General features: G+C 37.0%; 1 protein-coding gene across 1 annotated transcript in view; it reads right to left on the reverse strand.

Moving 5' to 3' along the window:
* Window positions 1-18,903: 18,903 nt before the first annotated feature.
* Window positions 18,904-20,775, reverse strand: part of UBE2E3 (ubiquitin conjugating enzyme E2 E3) — a 111,349-nt gene continuing 109,477 nt past the window's right edge. Inside the window, exon 6 of the mRNA XM_006151632.3 lies at window positions 18,904-19,542. Within this exon, the coding sequence (XP_006151694.1) occupies window positions 19,445-19,542 (98 nt within the window). The 3' untranslated portion in view covers window positions 18,904-19,444. The remainder of the gene's footprint in view (window positions 19,543-20,775) is intronic.

The raw sequence follows: 20,775 nt of genomic DNA on the forward strand, positions 1-20,775 counted from the left end.
GCATTGTAGAAAAGAGAACAGATTAAAATAAAGGAGAAACTGCTAGTGGGAAATAAAAACCTAAGTAACAATTTTATATTTTAAGCATTTGCAATAAATATTAAGACTTAAAATTATTCCTAGTCAATTTATCTTAAGTTAAAATACTTCATCTTTATCTTTTAATGTAAAAAGAATGAAAATTGTTATAAAACAAAAATTGCTCTAAGGAGGTAAGAATTTTAAAAAGTTTCCCCCAGTTACCTATGGATGTTATTCCAAGTCCTTTAAATATTTCCATCAACATTTTAAAGAGAGTTTTGCCCTGGAAAGTCTGCAACATTTAAAACAGTGTCATTGGGGCCAGCAGGTGGTATAGTGGTTAAGGCACTAGACTTCCAACATGGCTGACTCCAGCGCAAAGTCCCAGACCTGGCAGCCTGAAAATCACACCGGGCATGTGTGCATGTGTTCCAAATGCCAAGAAGAGAATGGAGGAGAAGGGCTGGTGGCATGGCCCCAATCACAACAATCCCTACAATCACCTGCAGAGTGATTTCTCACTTTCTTTCTCATTCTCTCTGGCAAGGGCACATGCCCTATGACAAAACAAAACTGCTATTATCATTGCTGACTTTTGCTGAATGTGCAAGCAAGCTGTATAACACACTTCTAACAATTCAACCTACCACAGTCATGAAACTGTGATGGAAATACTGAGGTCCAGTGCCTACTGATTTTTTTTTTTTTAAATCCCATCAATACAAAATCTTGATATTCCTGTGTGTGCCTAAACTTACAAAGGTAAGAAAGACATCTATTGAACTTGAATGGGGAGCTCTCCCGAGCTATTTTTGGCTTCCCTTTGCAGCTTGTCAGGAAGTACCCACATCTTACAAGTTGAACACATGGTGGGATATCAGGTGTGCTGCCAGGGTTACAGAAATGATTGCCAGACTGTCCAAAGCATTGCTACATCAGCAGTTATAAGCTCAAAATAGTAGCACCTATTCAATTGGGTATCTGTGACAGGGTCCAGAAATCTATCAAGCTCTCGGGTGACTCTGTTTCAAGTGTTAGAACATCTTGACTAAAGGAGCCCTAGGTGCTGGGTATAAGACTTGCCAAAAACAGATAGAGATCATGCTGTGCCTTTATACCAGAAGTATGGGCATCACCTGGAGTTTGTTAGAATCACAAACTGACTTTCCTGCCACAGTTCTACAGAATCAGAGTCTACATATTAGGAAGATCCCAGGGAATTCCTTCACATGTTCAGTTGACAGCTTGAAGCTTGCTGAGCCCTTGTGTTCTCCCTGAGGACATTTTCACAGGCAATCAGTCCCCTCTGTGACCTGTCCTTTCAAGCATGAGCTTAAAACTTTTCTTCACGGGGCCAGCAGCTAGTGTAATGGCTATGTCGCTGAACTTCCATGTAGTGAAATGCGGTTCGAGTCCTGGATCTTGTGTCTTAAACTCACGCAGGGCAGGTGTGTGTGCATGCCCAAGATTCTGAATGGAGGAGAAGGGATTGTGGCATGGCCATCTCCCCTGGGGGTGATTTCTCACTTTCTGAATCTCTGTCTCTCTCTGTCTCTCTGGTGAGCACACACGCTCTGTAGCAAAAAACTAAAAAATAAAAATAAAAAACTTCTCCCCTCCCCCAAAAAAAAACCCACAAGACTTTTCTTCACTCTCTTCTATCAAAATCTCCATTTATCAACTTGTTTCAGGCAGGTGTGGAGAGGACTTTTTATAAGCTAAAGAGATTTAGTGTATTATCATTGATAAAACTGTGTCACTGCTTCCTGTAATACCAGCATTAAAAAAGATTTCTGGAGGTGACTATATTTTAAGACAAAGAATGAATCTCTAATAGTGAAATTCGATGTACAGTGAGAAACTAGTAGGGTAAATAAACGTTGGCTGGAGTTCCGATAGTTTACAAATCAGACACGAGGTAGGCTGGTCTAGTTGTTTTCCACCTGGTTTCCTTTCATTTATATTTAATAAGAATTGACTGAACAAAGAATTCACCTTCACTGACCTATCATTTAGATTTGATTCAACTATCTGATAACCCCAGACCAGGGTGAGCCCAGTATTCAAGTGAGTTTAGCCACTGTAGTGCTCCAGAGTCCAAGAATTAAACTGAGTAGACACCTGGGGTAAGAGGGTGACCCTGTAGGTCCTTCACACACCGACACTCTATAGCACTTTGAAACACCCTAGATACACAGACTTCTGCCTCCTCCATCCTCCCCACTCACAAATTAGATATCCAAGTTTCCAAATAGCATGATTAGGACGGAGGTGGCAGGGAACATACCTTGTTTTAAATGGAGGAGAAGGGATTGTGGCATGGCCATCTCCCCTGGGGGTGATTTCTCACTTTCTGAATCTCTGTCTCTCTCTGTCTCTCTGGTGAGCACACACGCTCTGTAGCAAAAAACTAAAAAATAAAAATAAAAAACTTCTCCCCTCCCCCAAAAAAAAACCCACAAGACTTTTCTTCACTCTCTTCTATCAAAATCTCCATTTATCAACTTGTTTCAGGCAGGTGTGGAGAGGACTTTTTATAAGCTAAAGAGATTTAGTGTATTATCATTGATAAAACTGTGTCACTGCTTCCTGTAATACCAGCATTAAAAAAGATTTCTGGAGGTGACTATATTTTAAGACAAAGAATGAATCTCTAATAGTGAAATTCGATGTACAGTGAGAAACTAGTAGGGTAAATAAACGTTGGCTGGAGTTCCGATAGTTTACAAATCAGACACGAGGTAGGCTGGTCTAGTTGTTTTCCACCTGGTTTCCTTTCATTTATATTTAATAAGAATTGACTGAACAAAGAATTCACCTTCACTGACCTATCATTTAGATTTGATTCAACTATCTGATAACCCCAGACCAGGGTGAGCCCAGTATTCAAGTGAGTTTAGCCACTGTAGTGCTCCAGAGTCCAAGAATTAAACTGAGTAGACACCTGGGGTAAGAGGGTGACCCTGTAGGTCCTTCACACACCGACACTCTATAGCACTTTGAAACACCCTAGATACACAGACTTCTGCCTCCTCCATCCTCCCCACTCACAAATTAGATATCCAAGTTTCCAAATAGCATGATTAGGACGGAGGTGGCAGGGAACATACCTTGTTTTAAAGAGTTTTCTAGCCAGTTCTGACACACATGCCCAGATTTTCCACCTGAAAGTCATTGATCAGTTGTATGTTTTATTATTAGTCAGAAAGTTTTTATACATAATCCATTGGTTACTACACTATTACTTGAATGAGACATATCATAAAAGTACAAATTTTCTTTAATACACATGAAATGTTATCAATTTGTACCAAAATTTGATCCATGTATGATTTGCTATGCACAAGTCTGAATCAATACATAGACCCAAGCATGCAAAATCAATAGCTATATTAATTTTTAATTTTGATAATCTCTTGAACTTTGCTGGTAACTCTTAAAATGAAAACAAACTGAAGACAGCTATTTCTTCATCAATATTTACTTGCCAACAATGTACTAAATACTACAGCAAACAGCCTGCTGGGATTTAGGCAATTGTTTATCTTCACTTAAAATTATATTAAAGTTTAAAAATATGACCCTGTATGTCTGCCAGTTTAACCTTGATTTTAATGATTTAACTGACATATTACTAAACAAACCAAACATTAAGCCAATTTTCTTCAATTACAATTCATTTCAACATATCTCATTGATATGAATAAGCTCTTCTAAAGCCGAGACTGTGGCAAAGCTTTATAACAGGTACAATAAAAGAGAAACCTTTTTTTTCTTTTTTACTTATTATAAGAGTAATATAAAGGTCACATAAAGGATAAATTAAATTTAACCATAATCCCACCACTTTAACCACTTTCCTGTTTATTCTTTTAATCTCTTTCCACAAACATAGTATTTACATTGTTGTAACCTGGGTATTTCCCATACAACTCAGGGGCAAGACTCACTAAATCCTTATATACAGAACTATGTGAAGGCTTTCTTTTAAGTAAATGATACAGTGTAAAACCCACAATATGTAATATGCACCATAATCCACAAATGCCTGAGTTTCAACCTTTCATACCAAATTACAACTTCCTTTCTTTCCTTCTGCACTTGAGTACATCAATTAAAATGAGGCTCAAGTTAGGCTGACTTCACCATCTCTAAAATAGTATATATAAAATATTATCTGTGCTGTTTTTCATTCTCTTTATACAATCATTCTAAAAGTTCAGTTTCCTGGTACAAACATCTCAAACAAAAGTAACCAATTATTTAAATGGTTCTTAATTATTTCACTTTTACTGAGATTATTTTAAGAAAAGGTAGTTAACACAACAGACTTCCCCAAAGGGAAGCTGTAACTAAACACACACTATAGACATTAAAGGAAAAGCAGCTTTAGGCGGAGTATGCTCTGATTATAGAAAAAGTCTGGGTCCATCATATGGTTACCATGGGATCCAAGGCCAAGTATTCTGTCCCCAATGCAATTTGGATTACTCTGCTGTAAAAATAAAGACCATATATGCATTCTGCATCTTTGGGGACATTATGGCAAAAAAAATTCTAGAACATATGTAAACATATGAAATCCTTAGATGAAAGGTATTGAATCTCTGAAAGAGATTGCATTTGTTATTACTATTCATTAGTACAAATACCACATATTGTCAACCTGCACTACTAAAATACCTCTGTATCATTCTGGTTTGAAATTATAAACGAGTTTGCCTTTCCAATGTTTTAACAACAGTTCTGGGGTGCATGCTGAGCCAGTTTCACTTAGTGACACACTGACATCTAGTGGAGATTTATGGTGTGCTAGGGGATACCACACACCCAAAAAACAGTTCTGTGTGATGGGAGCAGAGAGAAGTAAAAGCACTTTTGGTTTTTACAGAAAGCATCAAGAGCAAGATATAAAAAGGTTACACAAGGAAAGGTACACTTCCTGTTTTTAAGTTCTACTTGTTCGATTTACTAGCCATTATAATCACGCTAAGGCATGGTGGAGGTGATAGTGTTGTGGTTTAAGAGATCCCTCCAATTTAGAACAGAAGGACACAGTACTTAACTTTGTGTTGACCTGCTCTTTCAACAGTGAATGCAGCCAGGGGTGAAGGGAGGAAGGACAAAAAAGGAGGGAAGCAAGAGAGGCAAAGGAAAGGAAGGAAACAAGTCTTCCAGGTTTTCCATGACGGCCTTTGAGTTTCTCTTTGTGGTTAGAGCTTTACTAATTCCAAAAGAAAGCTCTTTGAAGCAAATGTATATATAAGCTTTTTGGCATATCACGAAGCATTTATCCAAACCTGTTCATTTAATACACTATATTTTTTCTGGAATAAATGCACTGCATTTATTTTGGAATAAAATAATCAAATACAACATTTCTATTATCCCAAGCTTTTGGAAGTACCTAGCACCATCATGAATGTGTGATTTTATTTTGTCCTTCACAAAAGTTAGACGAGATAATGCTAAACAGCCCCAGGAAGAAGTCAATTTAACATCTACATACCTTATTTAACATATGATTACTTAAATTAGGTAAGATTCACAAATGTGCTTTGGAGGATTCTCACAACTGTGTTTTATCTCCTATCATACAAATTAAATTTATAACTGTGTTCGCCTCCCCCTCCTGGGAAGGACTGAGTGCTCTACTTGTTCTACACCAGTCTACTTCCTTGTTCTCTAGGGAACATCAACCACTGGATGGAACTTCTTTGCACCAGTCTAATAGCTTCATTATTCCAGGGAACAGGAAAGGTCGCAGAGGAAGCATTCTGGAAGCTGGAATAGAGAATTTTTTTTTAGTTGTTGTGTGCTTATTAGCCTCTGGTTCTGGCAGAACCTTCCACACCTATTCTGGAAAAAGAAAAAAAAAAAGAAAAGTGAAAACATCTTACTTTTGGTCTGGAGAAAACATGGATCTAAAAGAAATCCTCAAAGTCTAGGACATGCCATTTTCTCTGGAGCAGAATTGTGCATGAGTTTGTTCCCACACCGAGAATGTGTCTAAATTCCTTAATTACTTCACTTATGTCTGGACATTAGAATCATCATCTAGAAATAATTAGACTAGATCAACTCTAAAGTGTAAAATTCTAGAAGAATCTTAAAGCAGCCACATTGCATTATGATAAACATCTTTATATAAACGCACACCCACTGTTGGTGTTGCTAAATTAAAAAAAAAAAAGAAATATACTCACTTATGTCCTTCTTGGCAATTAATAGTAAACTTCAATCTTCACAGCCCAAGAAAAACAAACAAAAAACAACAAAAGAAGATGCAACACAACCTATTAGCACCAACAAAATCAATGTATTAATAGTGAAGCTTCACGCTGCACACAAATGTGTAATTATCTGTAGTTTTAAATTTTATTTTAGTACTTACTTTACACTGGGCATTATTTTACCACTAAATAAATTTTCTCTTCAGTACATTTCTGTAGTATTGCTCACTGTTTTCAGTTCAATTATATAATTGAGACAATTCAGGCCCAGAAAAGAAAAATTCCTAGTTATAGCCAGACAGCAAATGAAAGATTTGAAACCTTACTCTATTGCAGACTTGTGGTTAAATTAAATAAATTACTTTGGCTCTAGAGTCCAGTTTCCCAAAGACTCAGAAATCAGAATTTGAAATACCAATTATTATTGGAGTATTTTACTCAACAAGAAACTACTGTGATAAATCAATGATCCTGATTAATTTAAGTGGGAAAATTAGAAATTGTAAATTAGTATATATTATTTATTATAATATATATATATATAATTAATATATATTAATATATTTCAAGAGTAAAGTGTAAAAATATGCCATGCTACAACTTTTGGAGTTTTCTTTCATGTATGGATATGGTAATAATTAGATGATAAATTTTATTTTAGAGATGGTGATTTTAAAGAGTCTTAGACAAAGTCCCCATTTTGAAACTAAGGTTACTGTGCGGAATAAGTAAATTCCAGTGATTTTCAGAGAAGTTACCAGTAATTCTGGGGTGTGGGTGTGTGTGTGTGTGTGTCTTCCTAAATGAGTCTTCTCCTGGGATATGCTGCTATGTCATAGACAGGAACTGAGTCTTCCAGAAATGTTGAAAGCTGTAGATGCTAAAGTGACTGTTAAAAGATCAGTCCATAGGGGGGTTATATGAAATGAATTTGGAGATGTAGCAAGAATACCTGTGCACAATATACTTAATCTCAGAAAAAAGTCTCTAATGTCAGAGAATACTAGTATTTCCAACACCAGAATCCACCACCTTTTGTGACCTCAGCTTCCCTAGAAACGATAAGAGGTAGTTGGGACCAGCATTGACATAATGGTTACATCGATGAACCCCCACATGGTTGACAGTAGTTCAAGTCCCAGACCTGGAAGCTTGAAACTCATGCTGGGTGCACATGCATGTGTGCCCAAAATTCCAAGAGAATGGAGGAGAAGGAATTGAGGCATGGCTATCTCCCTCAGAGGGTGATCCCTTGCTTGCTTTCTGTCTCTATGGCAAGCACACACAACTTATAGCAAAAATCTCTCTTAAAAAAAAAAAAAAAGTCTGACATACAGAATCTAAGGGAATTTTACTGAACTCTGTATCCTTCCAGCATTATGTGGGCTGACAAGACAGTATTTATAACCCATACTCAAAGAAGTAAACCTTTCTCGAAGCTTGAAAGAGCTATGTTTTCCCCACCATGTAGTATTCTCCCTAAATCAACTATCCCCCTCTGCCATCACCACCACAACCCACAACTCAGAGCAGAATAGCAGTGCTTTCTCTGTTTCTCTTCAGAAGTCCTACAGAGGGCTGTTCTCTTTCTGTGGGTTTTTGGCATCTCTGATGTTTAAAAACCAGTATTCCCTACATGATAACAATAGATTCCTCACTGAAAATACAGAGTGAAAAACCATGTTTCTAGCTAATCCTTAAGAAGGCTCTAACAAGCTGCAATTCAAAAGGAATATAAAACAATGTATAATTTAGTTAACAAAAATTACCTAAAGGAGATGCAAAAGAACTTTAGAAAAGCTATTCTCTAAATATAGATTTTAGAGATGCTATTCATTGCAATCTTCCAACCAGGCCTAAAAACAAAGAAATGCTGTTTCAGTAAGATGCCCAAGAAGAAATGTTAAACCACAGGAATAAAATGAAACAGGAAGGGTGACTAACATGAGGTTTAAAATCCTCTGCTTTTTCAAATTCACTTCAATATCATTTGAAAAGCCTGTCTTTTTGAGCATAATAATGTTAGTCCAATGGTTAACTTTAAACCTGGAAAGTTTGGTGCCATGTTTACATGTGACCAAATAATTGTTAATCTTACAAAAAGACCTATCATTACAATGAAAACAAAAACAAATACGACCATATGCTAGACTGACACACAGTACTTATCCACTGAGTATGTACTTGTCTACACCAGTAGTACCATTTCATGAAGGCGCTTACATAGTTAATATGTAAACACTTCAATGTACTCAAATCCAGCACAAAATAATTTTAAAAATGTACAAAGTTGCCCACTCATCACTGAATTATTTTGGACTGAACAGAAGGCTCCATTTCAGCACTGCCAAATGCTGTTAGGCACAGAAGCAAGGCACCATCTGTCTTAAAACACCAAGGATTATCAATTCACATCTGAAATACTGGTGTGCCTAGTCAAGTATCTTAAACAACCCATTTTCTGATGCTGGATTGAAACAGAGCAGTAACAAGGTTATAGGCATCAATACTTTGAACTGCTAATAGTAAAATAAATAATAAAAATGTCACAGCCCTAAAAACTTGTAGTCTAATGAGCAGAAAACCTTGAGCAAGTCAGTAGATTAAATACTTGTTCTCAATGAGTCACTATTGTTATTTCTCTGAGGAAATCTTTTTGAGTGATAGAACTGCTACCATTGGCACGTATGACTCTGGTACCTCACCACCAGACAAGTGCATCAGCTACTGAAATAGATGCTGCTTCATCATGGAAACACATTAATGTCAGAAAGGTAGGCTTCCAAGGAGTTTGGACTTTACTCAGTAAACAATGGGCAACTACTTTACTCTGAATAAGCCAGTCTGGTGGGGCCAACAGGTGGCATAGTGGTGAGACTGGACTCCCACATGGTCCATCAACCATGGTTAGAGTCCCCGACCTGGTGGCCTCCTCATGCCAGGAGAATGTGCGTGCATGCCCAAAATCCTGATAAGAGGATGGAGAAGAGAATGCAGTGTGGCCATCCCTCTGGTGGGGGGGTTGGGGAAGGGGTGTGATTGCTTGCTTTCTGTCTCTCTGCAAGCACACAAGCCCTTGGGTAAGATGAATGTGGTAGTGCTACAAAGAATGGAAGAACGGATTGGAGCTTTTTCTATGGTCAAGAGGGTAACTTTTTTTTTTTGGGGGGGGGAGGATTTTGCTATAGGGCACGTGCACTCGCCAGACAGACAGAGAGACAGAAAGCAAGAAATCACCCCCCAAGGGGGGATGGTCACGCCACAATCCCTTCTCCTCCATTCTCCTCTCGGGATCTTGGGCACGCATGCACACACGCCCAGCATGAGTTTTAAGCCACTGGGTCGGGACGTGAACCACGGTCGACTACATGGGAGTCCAGTGACATAGCCATTATGCTAACTGCTGGTTCCAAGAGGGTAACTTTTAAAAGGTTCCTGTAGTTAAGGTATAACCAGAGGCCTTAACAAAACAGGCAGACTGGAAAAGAGAAAACAGAATCAAGATGCGATGTTATTCAGAAATTAATAAAAAAAAAAAAAGTGTAACCAACTATCAGTTGGTCTGTATGTGAAATATTCTGAAGAATGTTATGATTCATTTAACTTAAAAAAAGAGTTGTACCTTTTTTTCTCTAAGCTTGGGTTGGGTTAAAATGTACAATCATCAGAGTGTTCTGCAAACCTCAATCAGGTAAAAAAATGTTTTTAACTTCTAAGTATTTGTACTCTTTGACTTAAAAAAAAAATAGTTGAGCCAATTAAAATTTGGGCATCTTTGTCGTTGTCTAGGTTCTGAGAGGAAATAAGCCAAGATGTATACCTGCTTATGCATTAACGTGGCCAATAAGGAAAATAAGACAGGGCAGGCAAGGTACGGTAAGCAGAAAGGCGTAAGCTGTAACTATCTCATGGATTTTCCAGAAAAGAAAGCCGATCTTTATATTCCTTACTTCCTAGGATACGGCCTGAAATGAGAAGGCCTGGAACTGAGAACTAATACCCACTGGACCATGGATATAAGTCAGAGTAACAAGTTAATATCGTTGTGTCTAGTCTACCACTTGAAAATCACTCCAGGCACATGTGTGCATGTGCCCCAAATCCTGAGAGTTTAGAAGGGATTGTGGCATAGCCATCCGCCCTAGGAGAGGTAGTCTCATTTTTCCTTCTCTCTCCAGAAAGCACACATGCTCTATGACAAAAAACAAAAAAAAAAAAAAAAAAAAAAAAGGAAAGGGAGGGAGGAAGAAAGTAAAGCATACTCAATATTCTAGAACCATTTCCTCTGGCCAGCCCAGAAATGTTATCTGCCTCATCCCTGCTGAGGTGTTTCCAAAGCTGCTCTGTACTTACCCTGGGCGGCTCTCATCCTGACTAGGCAAGCATGAGGTCTTGGAGAGAGCATAAATACCTTTTGTTCCCAGTAGCATTTTAAATACATTAGCTTAAGCTAATTTTTGCATTTCTCTAGGTACATCTGTGCCAACAGATTTTTCAGTGACTGAAGGAAAATCAGGGAGCTTAAGATTCTTCTCTAGCAGCCACGATACATGCCCTTGATAAGCTGTCTCACAGGTGTACCATCTACATACACTTCTGAGTCCCAAACCTTCATTCCTTGCCCGGAACTCCCAAATTCCAGATAAGTATATCCACTGTGCCGATACCTCCATGTGGATGTTTTGTAGACATTGCAAACATATCCTAAAATTTAATCTTTCCCCAATCCTGCTTCACCTCTAAATTTCTCATCTTAATGACTACAGCTTTCTAGCTGGCTCAGTCTCTAAACTGCTGACTCCTTTTTTCTATCATGTAATTAATCAGCAAATAATTCTACCTCTACCCAGAGCCTGACCATTTACTATTTACACCACAGCCTCCCAGTGTCTTTAACCTGAATTAATTTGTCTCCTAAGAGACAAATTTAGTTAATCTCAGCCCTTTTCCCAATTCTCTATCCTCCTTCCATCCCAAGTCTCTTCCCTCACAGTAATAACACATTCTAATAAAACAAAACTCATAGTGTTTCTCCACAGCTTAAAAAAAAACCTTCATGGCTTACCATCCTATTATACTAGCCAACTTCCTTACAGTGGACAAGACCTTATGTGATCTGTCCACTTGTATCTCTTACTCTTCTAATTGGAAACTGTTCCAGCTCCCCAGCCCTTTGCTGTTTTTCGGAACATCCTGGACATGCTCTTTCCACAGGGTCTTCTCATTTGCTATTCTCTCTGCCTGGAATACTCTTCCCATTGAGGCTTACCCCTCACCATCTTCAGCTCTTGAATGAGTATCTTCCTGATGAGGTTTTTCTTGACTATCATCTTTATAAATGAACCACAAGCTCCTCTTTTCTACCTCCCAGTAACATTCCCTTTCTCTTCACTGATTTAGTTTGCTTCATACATATCACTTTCCCTCTCTCTCTCTCTCTCTCTCTCTCACACACACACCCACACACATACACATACACACACACACACCCCCTCTATACTTCAAAATAAGTTCTGTAAAGGTAGGGATTTTTGTTTTGTTCACTATAATCCTAAACACCTAGTACAATATTCCAGAGTATAGGAGGTCAGCAGATGGCATAATGGTTGTATCACAGGACTCCCATGAAGTCAACCTCAGTTTGAGCTCCAGACTGGGGCCTTAAAACTCAACACTAGGTGTTTGTGTATGCAAGCCCACAATCCCAAGAGGAGAATGGAGATGGGACTGTGGCATGCTAACCCCCCTGAGAGGTGATTTCCTGCTTTCAGTTTCTCTCTGGTGAGCACACATGCCCTTTAGCAAAAATCTCTTTTAAAAAGATACACACATGTATACATACATACACACACACACATATATGTACGTGTGTATTCCCTTGTATTTGCTGTACTCATTAAAGTATTACTCTACGGCATAACTTTGTAGATAAAAACATGAAATGCTTACTAAAGACTTAAGTGTCCCAATTTCAATCACTGGAGAATCCTTACCTTTAAACACTTTAGCCCATAATTATCAGGACTTCTAATGGTGCCCCTACCTCAGCAATCCATTTCTGTACATGTTAACCTCCTCCCCCTCTTTGATTAAGGTGCCTGGGAATAGCCAAAATACCTGGGCTCACTCAGCAGACCTAATATTCACGTTGTGAGATAAATGAGCTGGTGGAATTACACCTTTAGAATTAGAGAGCTGAGCTCCTCTCAACGGCAGCTATGGATATAGACTTATGAGTAACATAGGTAATAAAGGAAAGCATCAACTCTTTGATTCTTCATCCCATTCCATTTCCTTTCCCTTAGGAAAAAGCCAGAGTGTAGGACACGACAATCAAGGACAGCCTGCCCCATACTAATTCCTTTACTCTAAAACATTTCTCCTAGAATTGTTTCATCACTTTTCATTTACCTATTAGATTTTCCTAAAAGAATTTTCTAAGCAGATACACGCAGTCCTTTGTGTCAGTTTAACTAATAAAACTGGGTAGCAGCAACTAAGAATACAGTTAGTTGCATAGGAAACTATGTAAATTTTGAAGAACAGAAAGCATTCTATCATATTTTTAAATTATAATATTTTTCCCTCTATTTAAAAAAGTAGACATTAAGTAGATTATATAAATAACTTATATTACTTCCCATATTTCAATTTACTAAGAATGTACGTGATGCCTACCACATAATGACTCACTGAATCAATACAATATGGAATTAAAGAAGATATAACTGATATCCTTCACATGGTCTCTGATTAACTTTACAGAGAATACTTACACTCATCAAGTAATATCCGTTCAATAAACAGTATGTTAGGTATTGAAGCAAGTGCTGAGATAAGGAGACAAAGAGCACAGATAGGCTCCAAAGCTCATCAAGAAATAAGGATAATAAGGTGTTAAAATGAATTAAATATTAAAATGCATGCTTGAGATACTGGATACTAAGAGGAATTTAGAAGAAATTCTTTCAGAAACATCAAATAGTATTAAGTATGTTCAGTATTATATAGATTAAAACTTACCAAATATTATACTAATATTTTCATTGCTAAATCAGCAGGGACATCTGTTCAATTTCTCATTTAACAAAAATGAATACACATTAGCAAAGATGTGTTTTCTGCTACTAAGAAGAGGGAAAAAAAATTTATCCAGACCAAGAAAATGATAAACCATTTAAGGACATGAAGATATATTCATTTCTGTATTACTACATTGCCTGTAGGAACCTTCCAATTAGCAATCACTAATTTGCAGAACAACTAAATTCACAATGGAGATCAGGTGAAGGATTATACAGTATAGCCACCTTCCACTTCCCTCACCTCTTTCTGAAAGAAAAAAGGATTCTTGGCTTTAGGGCAAACATTGCTAAGGAAAGCACCTGGCAGTTGCTGGCACTGGGAAATAAGCATATGTTTGATTCCCTTTTATCGTTTATGATGTTTATGCAGTTGCATCTCAAGAGAGACTGACAAGCACATGAGAGGAGTACAACAGAAAGGTTTTGTCAAAGGAACTGGACTTGAGATAAAACTTCAGGTTTTGGAGTATTTGAGAGAAAAGTTACTTTTAGTGAGTTGTGTCAGGTAGCTTGTACTGTCAGCTTTAGCCTCACAAGATTTCCAAAGTAACCTACAGACACGGAAATTTAAAGTGAATTTGAGTTTCTCTAGATACATATTACTGGTAATGCCTAGATTTGCTGAATAATTTCTTTTGTTATGCCATAGTTCTTGTTTACTTCGCAACACATCTAGGACTAGGCCCCAGAGCTCTGCCACCTAGTCATAGTTAAAATCTTTTTTATTTTTGTGGAGAGGTTTTTGCCATAGGGTGCATGCGCTCGCCAGAGAGAGAGAGAGAGACAGAGAGACAGAAAGTGAGAAATCACCCCCCAGAGGGGATGGCCACACCGCAATCCCTTCTCCTCCATTCTCCTCTCAGGATCTTGGGCACGCACGTACACGTGCCTGGCATGAGTTTCAAGCCACCGGGTCCGGGACGCGAACCGCGGTCGACTATGTGGGAGTCCAGAGACATAGCCATTACGCTAACTGCAGGTCCCTAAATCACTCTTTCTTGAGGCCAGTAGGTGGCATGGTGGTTAAAGTGCTGGACTCCCATGTGGTCAACTACTGTTCAAATCCCTGTCCCTGCAGCTTGAAACTCATGAATGTGTGCATGTGTACCCAGTATTCCAAGGAGAGAATGGAGGAGAAGAGAGTGTGGCATGGCCATCCTCCCTGGGGGGTGATTTCTCATTTTCTGTCTCTCTGACAAGCACAGGTGCACCATAGCAAAAGGCTCAAAACAAAACAAAAACAAACAAAAACCACACTTTCTTATCTATATCTAACTTAATGACAAAGGTTATCAAAGGATGTTTAAACCTCTTCAAAAAAAAAAAAAAAAAAAAAGGATGTTTGGGGACCAGCAGTCAGCGTAATGGCTATGTCTCTGGACTCCCACGTAGTCGACCGCGGTTCGCGTCCCAGACCTGGTGGCTTGAAACTCACGCCAGGCACGTGTGCGTGCGTGCCCAAGATCCCGAGAGGAGAATGGAGAAGGGATTGTGGCGTGGACATCCCCCCGGGGGGTGATTTCTCACTTTCTATCTCTCTGTCTCTCTCTGTCTTTCTGGCAAGCACACGTGCCCTATAGCAAAAACCTATCCCCCCAAAAAAGGATGTTTACACTGTTCTTCTGCCTGATCTGGGTAATCTACTGTTTACCTTTTAATTTTTGAAACTAAACTTCTCAACATTTGGTGTTAACATACTGGATATTGTTAATTAAAAATCACCTTGGACTTTCAGACTCATGAACTACTAGAACATTCATGAGTGGTTGAGAGCACAGCAAATGGCAAACAGAATCTAGAAAAGCTGCTATAGTTCCAGGATGCTTCCTTCAGAGAAGTGCTTGAGACTTTAACAATCGAGGAGGAAATGGGGCAAGTAAGATTAAGTGTGTATATGCCTTTAAAAGAGCACTCCTTATTTCTCGTTTCATAAAGTTGATTCTCTGACAATGACCAAGGCTTTAACTCCATGCCACTCATTACCATGGGCAATTCAGTTGTATAAACCACTCCCAGCAATTCATTTCATAACCATTTTGAAAGGAGTTATTGGTCCACTGTCTGATAACATTCCATTACACAATAAAAAATGGACAATGCAGCCTAAAATATTTACATTTCATTTACAATAATGTATACCCTCTAAAACATAATTATAAAGTACTTCTTATGATTTGAATATTCCTTGGAAAAAGCTTGGTAACTTGTTTATATATAAAATGAATTATTTATATATTTTATTTGCCTAAAAGAAAGACACTAAAATTTAAGAAGATAATGTAATTTTTGTGGATTTGTTATTTCAGCATCTTAAAACAATTCATAAATAGATTGAGGAAAACAATTCACATTTTAGACCATGTCATAACATTCTTAACGACAATAAAATGCCAACTAAAAAATATGCCCATGTACTACACTAGCACAATAACATTAGGTTAGTATGTGAAGTCACAGGACAAAAACTGTCTTAAATTTTATCATACAGTCATTTTTGTGTTTTAAGAATACACTTGGACAAGTACGTGGACTGACACCAACATTCTTTATGCACACATCAGAAAACAACACCTCAAAGTTCTTACTAAGAAAGGGTAGTAAATACATGGGTCAAGCTGCAAACTGAATTTTATCCCTGCAATTAGTTAAGATTCTAATTCATTTAAAAAATAAGGTAATGTATAGATAAAATTTAGAAACTTGTTTGAAAATGATACTCATTAAATATTGCATATATTTAGCAACATATTATTTTCTGACATGGTTATATAATGTATTTTAAATTTAAAATCACATCATTTAATCTCTTTTTTTCCAAATTAAAAAAAAAATCAGTAATGTTAGAAGTATCCCTATGACAAATGTCTAAAGGAGAATATAAATAAAACTTCTCCATGTTCACTGGAAACAAATTTTATTTATAAGGTTCCATTTGAAATGAAAACAGAATGTTAAGATAAGGGTCTGCTAAAACACAAAATTACAATTACCTTGTACAGTGATTTTCAGAAGATTAATTCATCTGTAAATATCTACTATTACAAGAAACAGTTATAAACTGGTTATGTGTAAATCTGTGTGTATTCAACATACACTTCTGATTAGTTATCAAAAAAACCTCTTAGCCCAGTGGTAAAGCATGGCGGTTATACCTCTATTATATTGGCTGTGTAATCTGCAACAAATTATTGGAATGATCTATGCTTGCATTTCAACTCTGGTGAACCAAGGATTGCCAGTGTTTACTCCCTTGAAACTCTTCAGAGGTATTAGATGAGATAAGGCATTATCAGTGATGAAACAGTTCCAGGCATGTAGTGCTGGCTGTGCTGCCAGCTCCTCTGAGGTCGCAGGACCGTAATCAGCACGCTCCACTCTTAATAGGACGCAGGATGCCATGTCCATCTTTCCACAAGCACACAACTATATTTGGATCTTGTGCAACTCATAAAACTTGCTTTTTTAATAGCTAAAGAAAAAGTCTGGATTTTGTTTGAAATAACATGATTTATACCCAGAACTAACTTTCACAGAGGAAAAAACTCCCTAATAATAGTATACAAAGATGAGAGCTATGTAACTTGGAAGAGGATCTATACTTTTTCAAAAACAGAGAAAACAGACCTCCCCCAATTCACAATTTTAAAGATATCTAATAGTAACAAATCAAATAATGATTGTAATTTAAAAAATGTTTTGATGATCTCTTCTCAAATCTATGGTTATGATCTATGTATTAGAACACCAATATACTATCAGCTCACTTGAAAGTGTCGTCAGTTCTCTGAAGGAGAAAGCAGAACAAAAATTTACAAGAACTTAGTTGTGATCTTGTAAGAACTGAAACTCAAAGATGTTAAAAAGTCTTATGCATGGGACCAGCAGACGGCATAATGGCGATGTCACTGAACTCCCATGTAGTTGACCACAGTTTGAGTCCTGAACCCGGTGGCTTAAACTCATGCCAGGCACATGTGAGTGCATGCCCAAGATCCCAAGAAGAGAATGGAGGAGAAAGGATTGCGGCATGGCCATCTCCTCTGGGGGGTGATTTCTTGCTTTCTGTCTCTCGCTGCCTTTCTGGCAAGCACACATCCCCTACAGCAAAAACCTCCCCCCACCCAAAAAAGTCTTATATAATGCCATGAAGGTAGCATGTGGGAAAAGACAAATATTTTAAGTAACCAATTCCCTTGACTCTAGTCCAGGCCACAAGTAAACAAAATATGTTGGTGGAAATAAGTAATCAGACATATAGTAACTGAAGGAAGTCTACTCACAGTATTCCTGAACTTCCTAATATTCAGTAAGATGAAAACTTTTCTAGTACCAAGTATACTGTTCCAGAATGTGGCATGCACATCTTGAGAGGGGGGGAAATTAGAACCTATCCACACTTCCTGAACAGTCTCATGGCTTAAATAAAATGTCTCCTCTCTTATCACACTGATTAAAACTCCAGTATTTTCAGTTAGGTTTTCACAGATGAAAACTTACTTCTTCAAAATAGTATCATTTTCTTTGGTGTTCCTTTGAGGTAGAGATATGAGGAGGGTGATTGTTATGTGAAAAAACAGACATGTAAAAATAATTTTATTTTCATTCTAATTTAAGAATTCTATTGACATTCAAGTAGGATTCTGCTAGTCTTAGTAATATTATATGCAAATGTACAAGTTTTATTTTATCCTGAAGCAATGAATTTTTAGGTTATGAAGTCTACTCTTACGTTTTAAGATACTTTACGTCCATATTTAGGACTGGAGAAAACACCTGCTCCAAATACCATAACCTTGGCTATACAACCTGAGATAATTAAACTAGTCATGTATAGATAATAACACAATTTTATTGTTTGCCAAATCTGGATACTGCAGAATAATTCTAACTCCTATAAGAAGTCAAATACTTAATAATTACAATTAAAATGAAGGAAACTAATCTAGAAAACCTTACGGGTTTTTTTCCCACTGAGAAATACCACCACACGTACACTCTAATACACAGTTTTCTATTCTGCCTTTTGGGAAGACAGGGGTGTTTCTGTTCAGCTCTGCCTATGGCTATATTGGCCAACTATGTGCCATAGAAAAAGTGGCAATGCACACTTTGAAAATTCAAGACCAGGATTAGAAGTAAAAGATACATCACAGAATAGCTACTAGATCAAAGTTATTTTTGACAACATTGCCCAATGCTTGACAGAAACTGCCAATTCAGAAGCAAAATGTTCCATAAGTTATTACCAGATTCCTCACAGAGCCAGGATTTTATATTATTTTCTAATTTATATATATTGTATTACGAAAGTAAAGCTTTATGTGTTTTTGAGACCAATGGTTTAAAAACCAGTTTTGCATATTTAATCACTGTACTTCCTCATTAAGATTTAAAGGACACAAACTACACATTTAATAAGATTTTTAAAATGCTTTCGATTTAATAATTTATTTATTAGTACTAGTCCTTAGTAGTCGATCTTCATATCCGCATTTTTATTTCATCAACAATCATCTCAGACATACCTTCTAACAAGACTGACTTAAAACACTACAACAGGAAACTATGCCTTCAGGAGCATGTTTATTGTGTTTGAGATGATACATCAGGTGCTCTCTGAGCTACAAAGGGTAAAAGGAAATCCTCTCATTACAAACTGACAAAGGTAAAAGGTAAAACATTTTTCACAACAGCATGAACCACATACTCAGAAATAGATCTGGGTTTAATACAAATGACATAATTCCTAGTCATCTACAGCTACTTTTATAACTTCATACAGATAATGAATTAGGCTAAAATGCACTATAATATTTGGTAGACTTCAGGACCAGTATCCTTAGTACATCACAAAATACATTTTGATATCCCAAAGAAGCAAGACTTGCAAGTAGGCGTTTTAAACATAACTAATCTACAGCTACAAAGTTCTACTCTTGATAGCATTTACCTTTTTGGGGAGTCTCCCAGTCTCCAAAGGATAAAAGCAGAGAGTAGAATCAGTATAACATATACACAGAAGTCCGTATTGTAAAGGCTATAAAGATTTGCAGCACAGTGAGAAGAGGCCTTCTGCTCCTTCACACTGCATACAAATTATGTAAATTATGTTGCGTATCTCTTGGTCCACTGTCTGGCTATCCTGTCATGTTCTGCTCTGTTGGTCAAATACTGAGTGGCTATGCTTCCAACCAGAGGATCCGCTGGAAAAGTGGAAAGAACATTAAAAGATATTATGTGGTGCCTTAAAGGTATAGTTCTAATATTCTATTAAAATGAAACAAAAACATCTAAAGTAACATGATTATCTATATGTTTTAATAGTCAAACAAAGAAGGCTCCCTTCACTAAAAAAGGAAGGTTGAGTCAGATATGATTTTTACTAGAAGATGTGTTTCTTTAATATACAGTGACTATTTTCTAGTTATGGAATTCTATCCAATAGTGGGCTAGGTGCCTTTATTTCTGCTTCTTTATGGTTATTCAAAAGTATTAACTTCTGAATAAAACTGATCTTTCAGTACAATGCAATTCAGAACGTTTCTCTCATTCTGTTTGACTCTAATTGCTATCTGTATCTTGATTTGAAAACTTACTTGCATTTCTTCTTAAACTGAATGCTAAGCTACTAATTTATTCTGAGAGCTAGGCTTTGATTTTGAATTTATTTTCAAAATACAAAATATGCATACATGGTATAATAGTTGAAGTATACCAAACAATAACCATTAAAAAATAAAGTTTTATTCCTTCCTGACTCCCAACTATTCAGAAGTTTCTATCTCTGGCAAAGAACTGCTATCTGCGTGGGACAGTTCTTTCCAGATATCTTATGCGCATTTAACAAAAAGACTGATATTGTTATGTATATGTATTTTCTCTTTGCTTTTAAAACTTAATATATCTTAAAGATATTTCCTTTTAGTTAATACACAGCTACCTCATCCTTTTTATTAGCTACATCCTTCTATTGACATGTGGGTTGTTTCCAATCTTCTGTTGTAATAAATGATACTACAATAGATAGGTAAGTAAATAATTAAATAAACTATCACATATGTACTACTGTTGAACCTGAGGTAATAGTAATAGCCTTTAGTGACTTACTGTATATTTAGAAAAGCCAACTTCTTCAAAAATATAAAACTCCAGATCAAAACACTTGCTTTATCAAGTCAGCCACCCATGTTCAAGTTTATACGTCCCAGTCAAGCATTTTTGGAATCAATACAATTAATTATACACTAATGACTTTATCCCTCAGTTGATACAACCATAATCTACTCTACTCCAACTCCCTCATCACCTATCATTTAATATCCATTATCACTAGATACTATAACTAATGTTAAACAATATAAAAAGAAATGCAGAACAAGACCTTCATTATTAGATGGTTACTTTGAAGCACGTGACAGTACAGAAGCAAGAAAAGG

The sequence above is a fragment of the Tupaia chinensis genome, unplaced genomic scaffold (genome assembly GCF_000334495.1).
Source record: "Tupaia chinensis unplaced genomic scaffold, TupChi_1.0 Scaffold000322_1, whole genome shotgun sequence".
NCBI lineage: Eukaryota > Metazoa > Chordata > Mammalia > Scandentia > Tupaiidae > Tupaia > Tupaia belangeri.